A 12,583-nucleotide genomic window follows, 5' to 3' on the forward strand; every position below is an offset into this window, starting at 1 on the left:
AAAAAAACCAAAAGGCATGCAGTAAAAAGAGCAATGTGGTCTGCGATGACAATGAAGTGGACAATGAAGTGAATGGTAAGCTGAAGCCAAAATTTCATTTATTATTATGTGAAAAATGAAAGTACGTAAATGCCCCTCCTTCCAATCTATCTTCCTGCGTATATCAGCATAATAACTCTGTGTGGTCTTAATTCCCAAAGTATCTGAGAAGCTCAATTTGTGCAATCCCCACTTCTATCTGGCTAACAGTCCGAGAAAAAACACACCCACAAAAAAATCCCCGGCTATTCAAATTTTTTGTTTTCACAGACTGTAAGTTTGTGATAAAGTGTTCTTACTGAACACCCAGTGGTCGATTCACTAACTCTTCAAATGTCAGTAGGAACACACAGGAGGGAAAATTGAATTACATAATTTCATCTCTTGGACTAATTATTCTCAATCCTGCTTCTCTGAAAAGTACCAGATGCAAACTAACAAGTGCCATGTTTATTTTTCCTGGCAGGAAAGCAGTTCTGTGATGTGATCACAATGGTATCATGTTGTTTCTTATAGCATGTGTTCATGCATCTGACCCGCAGGAGCAAATAATTGGCTATACCCATTAACTGGGAAAAAAAAAAAAAACAAAACCTCTTAGCTAGGCAGGCAATTGGCAATTTCCATAGAAATTATCCAGTAAGTTGCAATTAAATATGAACAAAATTGGCACATCTTTACTGCTGATGCTACAGATTATTCACCAGTCTTTACTATCTAAATTTAGGTAAATACTAGGTTTAATTTCAAAACCATAGTAGTTGCACTTGATGTTTCCTAAACTTTAGCCTATTAGACAGTCTGGGAAGATCCGTAGTGGCTTTAACATTGATTACTCAAGAAGTATTCAAACTGCGATAACCAGTGACAATTTCAGTTTATTTTGGTTTTGTCATGTTTGTTGTTTTTGTTGTTGATTCTTGTTACGAGTATTTAATAACAAATGGAGTGAACAAAATCAGTTAGCCTTAATTTTCATTAGGAATTGCTCACTCTTCATTGGATATTGCACTGATTGTGCCCGCTTTATTCATACCCATACTATTACCAATGTTGCATTTCACAAAATGTCAATGTCATAATCTTTATATCATAATTAAGAACACCTTATCCAACCTTACATAAATGCAGTTCACAGTTTATAACCACAATAGCCATAGTACAGTAGAGCATTTAGACTAAATCAGAAAGAAGACTTGGAGTGTGTGAATAGTTTATATAGGGATCTTTGATAAAAAACAAAAAAAACAAAAAACAACAAAAAATCCAGATATTGAAAGGTTCTGCTACCACTATGAGAGCAATCTATAAATGACAGAAAAATAATTTTCACAAAGTCCATGATTCCATGAACAGGATATCAGCATAATGGGCTCTGATAAGCACCCTAGTCTAGGCTGCAGATAACCAATTTCCCACTGACCAATCACTTGGTAAAAGGGACCATTTGGCACACTAAGTTATCTTTACAAAGGCCATTAATCTGAATTTCTAAGAGTTACCTTAAGAAGCAAGTCATCTCCCAAATGTCACACCTTCATACATCACAGCTGGAGACAGAATCATGCAGATCACTGAATATTTAGCACAATATTTTTCATGAACATGAATAAAAATCTAAAATCATACTTTAAAAGAGACATATCTGACATAGTTTTCCAACTTGAAATCCTGCTAAATAGCATATACAATAGGCAGGATATGAAATGACTAGGATACAGCCCATGTCTTTTAGAAATTAACTCTCACCATGTGGGAATGAAATTCAGTGCTCATCTCATGTGGTGTTAACAGTGGAATTAATAAGGTGTGTGTGAAGCATTACCTATGGCATCAGGTACAAGGCAGAGCATACATAGGATCTAGGATCCGTTTCAGAGCATAGCAACACATGCACACATGTTTCCCACTCCTACCAGACTGATGTACTCATATCATTCCAACAGCCTGTCACACATTCTTTTGCCTGTCTCTTCTGGGAAAGATACAATACTACTTACCCAACACATACATACATACACTCAAGACTTTAAATTCAGTAAGGAAAGAGAAATTAAATCCCGAGCAATGGGCTTGGATGGAAACTCCTCTGAGAATGATGAACTATACAAATGGCAAATGATTAAGCCTATGAAAACACGCTTGCCATCGTTAGTCAGGAAGGAAATGCAAAGAAAAAGTACAAAGAGATACCATATTCCACATTCAAGGCAGACAGAATCATCATTAACTAATTAGGTAGTGGGTTGGCATTAAGGTAGAGAAATAGCAACATCCTGCTCTTCTGGTGGTATGGAAAATTATATAATCATTTTGGGAAATGGCTATTAAATCATTATACAAAGAGTTAATATCAGACCCATAAATTTCACTCACGTAAATATATATTTACATATTTATATATGTATATGTATATATATATATATATATATACACATACACACCCACACAGACACACACAGACACAAGAAAATTGAAAACTTAGGACCAAACAAAAAAATTATTGTACACACATTTATAGAGCAGAAATATTCAAATATATAGAGCAGAATTATTTATGTGGTCAAAAGGTGAGGCTAATCTAAGTACTCATACATTGGTAAACATAAATAAAATATGTTATATTCATATAATAGAATGCTAATTGGCCATGGCGAGGAATAAATTTCTACTCTATGCTACAACAAGGAGGAAACTTGAAATATTATGCTAATGAAATAAGCAGAAACAGGCAAATGGAATTCGGTAATTTTATGCAAGTAAAATGTCTTAAGCAGGGAAATATGCATAGATAGGAAACAGATAAATGGTAGCTTAGACCTGGTAAGGTTGGCAGCAGAGGAGGTCAGGCTGAAGAACATGGAGTTTCTTTGTAAGTAGCCAGGATGTTCCAAAATTAAATATTCTGTACGCACACACACACACACACACACACATACACGTGCAAGTGTGCACACAAACACACACACGTGTGTGTATATATATATATATATATATATGTCTGTATGTGTGTGTATGTGTGTGCAGGCAACTATGATTACACAGAAAATCATTGAAGGATATACTTCAAAAGGGTACTATGTACTCTACTAAATATCTGCTAAAACGTGTGCATTACAATAAAAGTTCAAAACCTTACTACAGAAAATAAAGAAATAATTACACCGAAGAATCTTGAACAGTATATAAAAGGACATAAAATTAAAATAACATAAAGATGTATTCAGAAATAATTTTCAGCCTGAAATTGGAAAAATGGCAGACAATAGTGATGTTAATCCTTAAGAACTAAGATTAAAATAGCAGCATTTACTTGAGTCTGAGTCTTGTCACTGTCAAACTCCCCCTGGGCTAACACGTGGTCTGGGTGTTTCTGGGTAACATCATCATGAAGTATTCTATGTGCAACTTTCTAGTGCTGTCAGCAGTTCTTGTCATCCACAGATGGTCAGTTCACCTTGCTTAGATGAACAATCCAATTAAACCACACCCTAATTAAATCACACCCTCAGATCGCCTATTTTATGTTCCTAGTTAATCTCTAGACTCTATCTTTTCCTTTGGGTCCTCCTCTTCCTCTCCCTCATCCTCCACACTTATAAGAAAAAAAATTAGATTAAAAATACCCAGGATACATGAAAATCATTGACAGAAACTGTTTTTCCAAAGAGGAACAATTTGGACATCAGAACACAGTAGATGCCAAAGTAAAAATATTTTTGTGGTGAAACGAATCCTAACTCCAATACAAATAGGTTTTCCATAACCAGCTAAAACTAGCAACAAATACTAGCCTGAAGTATAAGTTTGCTTCTCATAACCCAAATAAACATTTAGAAGAAATGTTTTAGATGCTAGAAGTTTGCCTGTGACAACCATGATTTCAGGGACAGAAAGTAGTCAAGAAGAGAACGTACAGAGAAATGGAAGAAGTCCCTGGCAGGTGATTTAAAGTCACGTTCCTGACTTAATTAAGTCTTAGATCATGTGTCTCTGTCATCCATATAATTGTGATTACAATCCTTCATATCTATTTGGTAGTAGTGAAGAATCAGCAGTATGATCTTAGCTAAGACATCCTTTATCTGAGTATAATCATTAAATTGACTCTTGGTGGGTTAGTCTTTGACAATAATTCATTTGATAGATTCAAATGAAATTTAAGGACTATTCCATAGACAGAGGCAGTGATGTTGTAAATTCCGGCAAACTCTATTCAAATTAGGCATCGTGTGTAATAATGGAAGGATAATTGTTAGGCTAATGCATTCCACAATTACTATTTCCCACTTTGGGCCAAGAAAACAAAATAAATGAGCCAATACATATAGAGCTTCATGGAACTCCCAGATTTTACATAGACAGTGGAGTAACTCAGAGTCTCTAATGGTCTATAGTACTAGTCCAGAAGAGATCCTAGTGTTGCATGTGCTTCATTAAAAATGATAGGACCAAGCATAAGGAAAGACAGATAAAATGTCATATCAACTTTGAATTATCAAGATGGCTTCTTTTTGAGAAATATCCAGAAGTTAATGACTGCGCGAAGATACATATATGTCTTCAAAACTGAATTTTAGCAATCTAAGAATTGATACAGAAAATAAATGAGCACGTTCTTAATTAGTAGTATATTAATATTAAAATTGGAATACCTAATTGTAAGATGTAATATAAAAACTGTATAGTTCATCTTATTTTAGAATTGTTTAATAAATTGAAATGGCACAAATAAAAGATATAATCCTATATTAAGACTTTAAAAATATTAAAATAAGACTCTTTTGTCAATAAAGAAATAAATTTAATTCTATGGTAGACATGATGTGTTCATGCTTCTTAAGTCCTACCATTGCCTTCCTACTAGGATGTAAGCCACATTGATCCTGTATCTCTCCCATATGAGTGATGATTTATAAGGGTGAGGAAAGGATTGCTTTAACAATAAAGTCCAAGGCCAACTGATGTTTCAATGGTTGTTAGCATGATATTGAGCACATTGGGATACACAAAATATATTTTAATAATCGGGAGTCTGAAAAGCCCAAGATAAAGGTGTCAGCTGGGCTGGTTCCCAGGGAAGACTCCCTCTATCATTACTTTGAGGATGGCTATGTGGCTATATGTGTCCTCTTCTTGGTGGGCTGACATGAGAGAAGGGAATGGACAATGTATCTTCAACTCATAGGACATATTGGACACACATTTTGTACGTTGTACTTGATTTATTTTTTATATTCATTTAGTTTTAATTTCTGGCTCACTGTAGTCCTGTGCCAACAAAATAATACCTGTGTACCAAAGCCTGCATACATACATACATCTACAGATGCTAGGATATGAAATATATCCTAGTACATAGGAATATGGTACTATGATAATAGGAGACAAAAACATGTAAGATAGCCATGCCAAATAATTGTCAGTCCTTTTTTTTTGTAGATAATCTGAATTTTTAAATAATTAGTAATTTATCAATCTTACTATAAATAGACCTGTAAATGATCTGAGTGATCATATCTATGTGAATCATTCAACTGTATTATACTGTAAGAGATTCTAAAGTAATTGACACATATGCAAAGGATCTGTCACTTTAATTAAGGACCAGATAAGAAAGTTCCTTGGTTAACAATAGGCAACTTACATGTTGTGCCTCCTACCTTTTTTAACCTTCCTTAACTTTTAAGTTAAAGTTAAATTTAATATTAAAATTTAAAATAAAACAAACTCTTCCTTCCTTAACTTTGCCTTAACACAGGTATATTGAGAGTTACGGCTCCAACATAGAAACTTTGAAAGACCCCAGCTTAGTTTGTTACAGTGATATATGACGTAGAAAAGAATCATGAGTCTCAATGGATGGCTTAAAAAATATTTTGATAGAGAGTTAGATAGTGATTTTATTCTGCCCATTCCTATGTTTGCAACTCAGAAGAGACAAAGAAAAAATATCCAAATGTATGCCCCAAGCTGAAGAATGAGTGGTTTGTGTGCTTATGCGACTTCTCATCTCGCTGGGATGTGAAGCAGAACCAGCGGGGTATGAGCGGTACAGCGGAAAGTTAATGTAAAATGCTACACAAATGGATATCATCCTTCTGCCACAGCCCTAATTTTTGTCTGTGTTTCTAGTGATTACTGCCAATAACATCCCTGTGTAGCATCAGGCCATCATTACGCTGATTCCTCCACAATTCATGAGAATTGTGAAGGGACATTTACTGCTGTAAACATTTTGTGGATGAAAAACAAAATGGGTAAAGAGACTGTGTGAAATGTTTTAATAATGTGTCGTTTATTTTTACTTCTGTTTGCTTTTGCTTAATCTTTGCAACTCACTTTCAAACTCCTCCTGAGGGCTGGAAGAGACTTGGTTTTTTGCTGTTGTTTGGTTTGGTTTGGTGTATGTGTGTGTGTGTGCGTGTGTGTGTGTGTGTGTGTTTTCTTTATTTCCTAGCACATTAAAGATATGCCTCACTATTTTGAATATTTTTCTCTTCTAATTTTTATATCCAAATAGTCATGGAAACCTACAAGGGAGTAATTATCATTCTTTTAAAGGTGAAGGAATTGAGAATTACCAACCTGGCTCAGATGAGATAAGCCACACATCAAAGTACTCAGCACTGAAATGTCATTGTACTAAAGATAAAATGCAATTGTGCTGTTGGCTGAGCACTCAGGAACTGGACCAGTTTTCCAATCCAGCCAGATATTCCTCTGTAGCAACAATCTTTACATGTAACCTTATTTCCTCATGCATGTGGTTTTCTCTCCTCTGAAAGTTTTCTTTTTCTTTTTTCCTCCCATTTGGGAATGTCCTATACTGAAGTCTTATTTTCTCATCATATATTCATCAGATCCTTGCCCCTCTGCCTTTCAATGTATCACTTTGGCTTTTTAGTAATTGCCAATGTCTTAGCTTTTGACCCAGAACGTCTTGTAAGCCTAGGCTCAAGTGGTGTTGTCCATTCTGAATCCAAACATTATCTGATAAAATGTTCAGCACAGAGACACCCTTATCTATTGGTTGCTGGGTTATTGTAAGCACAGTGGTTCCATTTGTACATCTAAGACTACAACTGGTTAGCTTAGTACATATGTGAGCCTATTTATTATTATTAAGAGGCATTCTTTTGTCAGACAGTGAGGTGATAAATTAAGCATTCTCATCATAGAAAACAGAGTTTTAGCACATGATTAAGGTTGTTCACTTTTATTTTTTGGAAGGGAGAGTTTCTGCTCTATGGTCTGGGATACCTCCTTACTCTTCACCCACTTGTTCGGATTCTCAAGAGCAGAGATGATAGGTATTTGCCATCACAGCCAGCCACTGTGTGCTTTGAGCTGCTCTTCTCTGTTCTGTTATTTTTCCACATCTGTCTTTCTTGTTCTAACACCTGTTTCTTCAAGAGTCTACTGCTGAATGTTTGGAATAGCATACGAAATCACATCTGAAAGAATATAGAGAGTAGTTCTGAAAATAAATTTCCTTTGAGATACATATTTGGTGTATATTAGGATACTTACATAATATTCATATACATATATGTGTGTGTAGTATGTATGTCAATGTATGTCAATGGTAGCCAGCATATATGATGATGGTCCCAAAATTATAATGAAACTTAATGATTCCAACCACCAAAGATAAAATTAAATTAGATTAAAAAAAAAGAATTCCTACCATATGATGACCTCACAAATGCACTGACATAGCACGAGGACACTTTAGTCACATGTTTGTGCTACTTCTAGTTTAAACAAACCTACTGTACTGCTAATCATAGAAAAGTATACTAAGATCACGTAAATTGTATACATGAGGATGATAATAATGGATTACCTTACTTAAGAATTCGGTGTATCCCTTGCAGTCATGTTAGAGTTTATTCCTTCTAGTAAAACATCATAGTTGACAACAGGGTAAGTCAGCACCAACCTTAGACATCTCTTAATGCCTATTCAAGGTCACAGTCAAGGTCACAGCTATGTGACTGAGCTTCACTGCCTAGGTTTAAATAAGTACTCTGTGAGGCCTATGTATCAACAAAACCTCACTGACTCAAATAACAAGGAGCCATCCTTACATGATTATATGGCTGTCTATTAAGCTATAATTCAATATGGACCTGTATAATGTGAACCTGCTGAGGTTGATAGAAAACACCCTACTTAAAATACTCAAATGCCTTGAACTAGAGGTCCTTTATGATGGAGGACAGAATTCACCAGGGCACACCCCAGTTTTAGGCACAAAAGAAACACAAATAATATGGAAAGTGGAAATTGCTACTCATACAGTAGAAGACATGGGACATTCTTAGATTTAATTTCATGCTCCCAAATTGGCTTTATAAAAATGTTTGACTTAACAGTTGTATAAATACCCGGGAAAATGCCTTCTACAAACACTAGTTAGAATTTTCCCAGATATTTGTTAAAGCAAATAAACATTTTATCATTTCTTTATTGATGTGGACTGCTTTAAAATGATTTCCTGATGTTTTTCTGGAAAAGTTGAAAAATGTTTCATTACTTAGGAATGTTGTATCTGTGGCTTGTAGTAAGGAGCCCTGCCTAAATGATCCCCCCCCTCATCCCTGCCCTTCTTTGTGGTCATGAACGGTACAGAGGTCACTTTCAAATTCATACTTTATTGATAAGAGATTAAATACCTCATACAGTATGCATGTCTGCATTGATTCAGACACTAAATTTAGATTCCAGATCAATGTTGAATTGAAACAGTAGCAAATCTTCTATATGTTTGTTGAGGCTTGTCTTACAGTAAACATAAGGTTTGTATGAGGGTCAGGATGGATAGTTGGGGAAAAGGATAGATATATGGTCTAAATTATAATAGATTATATGGGGAGAGGATGCTGAATGCATGATTGGACAAATAACTATATAATTATTTTAAAATGGTTATAAGGTTTATAAAATGAAGAACCATGGTAATTCCTGTTTAACGGAAATATACAGGGGCTACATCTTTCAGAGAACATCTGGCAGTATTCTCCTTAGGCAGCTCTCTGACCTTATTCCCTGAATTCAGGTCTTCCTTCTAGGACAACTGAAACTTTGAATGTTTTGGGTATGCATCTATGTTGAAGGATTGATCCCCAACTAATGGCTTTATTGATATGAATGAAGTGTGGGAGCATTGCCATCATCAATGAAATCATCTATTAATAATTTCAGAGGTGAAAATTTCTTAGGAGTCTAGGCATAGCACAGAGAAGTGGGCGTGCTTTTGAATGCCATGAACACTTCTTTCTCTTTCTCTCTGCTTTTGAACCACCATTAGGTACAAAGCTCTACGGCACTATGTGTTCTACTCTGGGGCCTTCTCCTTGTAGGCATATAGTGAGAAGGCCAATTTTCCACCTACTAAGAGCTCTGAAACTGTGATCCCAATAAATCCTTTCTTAACTTGTTAATATGTCAGTCACAGTGAGAAACACACAAACAGAGGGAGGGAGGGAGGGAGGAGGGAGGTAGAGGGAGAGAGAGAGTGAGAGAGAGAGAGAGAGAGACAAAGAGAGAGAGAAACAGACACTATCACCTATCCAAGTGTTCTAGGTTTACATATAATATTAAAATGCATTATAAGCATTGGAGAAATCAACTAGGAAATATTTATTTATATCACAAGGTCAATAAGCCTGGGTATCAAGCCTTTTGTGGATTTTTTTTAACAGCCAAGTACTATGCTAATGTTCAAAAATGTCCAGTGATATTTACAGATGGCTATCTTTATTTTCAAAAATATACAATCACAAGTTGTTATTATTAAAATATATCTATCTGCAAATTTATGTTATTTTTTGAGTCAGAGTTATCCTATATTTTGTAAAATAGTGGTTTCCAGATGCCTTAACCATCATGAAACTTTCAATTTTCATTTTATTCAAATGCAAGGTAAATGCTACAATTTAAATGATCCTTGATGTTTACTGATGTAAATTACTGCAGAGGGCAGCTGCATTCCCTTTAATCTAGAGTCTTCAAAGCTTAGAAAGTCGTAAGTTCAGGAAGGTTCATATTCAAAGCGAGTAAAGGTCCAAGAAAGATCAAAAGTTGTGAGGCAAGCCAGGAATCTGATAATACGCATGATTAAAGATTAATCAGTACAAGTTTATGTTTTGTGGGGCTTTAGCCTTATGAAAAATACAACTATGTTTAAATTTTCAAAAGTTAGGAAAATCCATTTGAATTACATTAATAATCTGATCCTTTTTTCCTCCTTGCACACATTTCTAAAGAGAAATAAATTATATTTTGAAATAAACAGTCAGCTACAGAGACACTAACTTTATATTAGGATAATCTGAGACTATATAAAAATACTTTATAATATGAAAATTTATTTTAGAGCTAAGATTACATATTCATAACTTATTCCAACCAACTTCTTTAAATAGTATAAAGAATATTCAAATATAATCCTAGCTCTGTCTATATGTTAAAAAGTTTAAAGATAAATTACCTTTGACACATTTAATATGTAATCTATAAGCATATTTATTGAAAAAGAATTAGTTCTAATACAAATATCAATTTAGTGGTGAAAAGTCACTCCATTGGTAAGGGAAATTCTTGCATTTTTATGAGAATTAAAATAGTTTTATATCCCCTAGATTTCTTATTTATAAATATTTAATAATTGGGGTCTATGATTTTTATTTCTTTTCAAATATAATTTAGAAAAAATGATAAGTCCTCTTTTTAAATAAAGCATGCTTCATTTTTCTACCTTCACATTTTTTAATGATTATAGACATAACATCTAGCTCTAAAACGTAAGTTAGAGTCAGCAAGACAAGGATATAGACCCTATTCAATTGGAAACAAATACCTCTCCCCACCCCCACCCCTCCAAAAAAATCCAATTTCTGTAGTATACAGGAGAAATGAAAGTAAAATATTCAGGTATTTTCTCCCAACACACACAAAACAAACTTGAACACCCTAGTACAGTAGTCATTTTTCTGAGCTAGTACTACAGGTCATCATTCTTAATTTTCAATAAGGCATAGGTGTTCCTGACATCCTGAAGGACATAAATCCAACTGTATTCTTTAGGCTATTTAAATTACACTCTTGCTATGTAAGTTTTCCTTAAATAGATTGGATCTTAGTTGTTCATTTTAACATGACACCTACAGTTTTCTATATTAATAAATCAATCTTCTCAGTACACTGAATTTAATATCAGAGACATTATTTCAAATATCACCTACTTTTCTTCTTATGCACATGTTTATATAACTTCTACTTTTTATTGTCATTTATTTTCTGCATATATGATATTTTAAAAGTTTTCATCGTTATGCAACACATCTGTATATTAACACTTTGGGGAACTTTCCAGCATATCACAAAAATAATTGGAATAAGGAGTAATGAATATGGCTTTTAATCAGTGAGAACATATCCAAACACTGTCTTTAACCCTTGTGCAATTAATCAAACACAGTGGGGACCATATGTAGAGTAGTGGGACCTTTCAATTTCCCACTGATAAACTCGGGCAGTAATCAGCGGTACGCATGTAAAATGTTACAGCAATATACTTTGAAAGGTTTACTGTAAACTCATCTCCAATCCCTGACTTACCCAAGACTGTGAGCTCTGCAGAGGCACTAATATTCTCATTCTTATATGTGACAACGCAAGTATAGGTTCCACTATCATCATCTGTCACATTAGAGATGAGCAAATTGCTTCCACCCAACAGCGAATACTTTTTAGACCTGTAAGACAGAAGCCACATGAAATAAGGTGGCCAGTTAACTTACCTGAACATCAGGCTGAAATTCAGAGGTGCTGATGAATTTTACTGAGACTCACATTATAGAGCCAAAGGAGATAAAAATCCCTGTGTCATTGAGGCTTTATATTAGACACTTTTTGAACTAGTATTAAATCAAGGTAAATTCCCATAGGGAGATACCATGTATTAATTCAGAGATGGCATAGATTAAATATAATAGTTAACAGTACTAAAAAGAAATTTCCAAATAATCTAGTCTGATTTTGATTCTGTTACTTTAAATTTTAGGGCCTCAAAGCCAAAGAAAAGGTCCCCAGGAGTGGAAGTTAATGTCTTAGACTCTGAAATATAACTCAGTCACCATTTAAAACAGTCTATGCATCCATAGATATAAAAATATTTTTTAAAAAGTCTACAGATAAAGATATCTATCTATGCAGAGTTTAAAATAAGATGTGATATTTTAAACTTAAAAATGCTTTTATTCGACCTTCACCATTAACGAAATATAATGGACATTGAAAAATTATTTATATCTATGATATACCATATCAAAATGAGGCAGTAACTAAACTTCCTGTAACTTCCTATATTGCTAGTGACCTTGGAAATGTGATAGCATATATATTATTATTGTTGCCTAAATGATTACTTAAGTAGGACAAAATTTAACCAATAATTTACATCCATGTATTTATCTAATCCTGGAAATTCAATGTATTAAAAGGGGTGTATTAGTCATTCTAATCAATGAACCTA

General features: G+C 34.2%; 1 protein-coding gene across 2 annotated transcripts in view; it reads right to left on the reverse strand.

Moving 5' to 3' along the window:
• The window catches only part of Dcc (DCC netrin 1 receptor), a 1,081,061-nt gene that overhangs the window by 529,639 nt on the left and 538,839 nt on the right, over positions 1–12,583 (reverse strand). For both annotated transcript variants that reach the window (XM_031365997.1, XM_031365996.1), the window contains exon 5: positions 11,668–11,804. In XM_031365997.1, the coding sequence (XP_031221857.1) occupies positions 11,668–11,804 (137 nt within the window). The remainder of the gene's footprint in view (positions 1–11,667; positions 11,805–12,583) is intronic.

The sequence above is a fragment of the Mastomys coucha genome, unplaced genomic scaffold, assembly GCF_008632895.1.
Source record: "Mastomys coucha isolate ucsf_1 unplaced genomic scaffold, UCSF_Mcou_1 pScaffold13, whole genome shotgun sequence".
Lineage (NCBI taxonomy): Eukaryota > Metazoa > Chordata > Mammalia > Rodentia > Muridae > Mastomys > Mastomys coucha.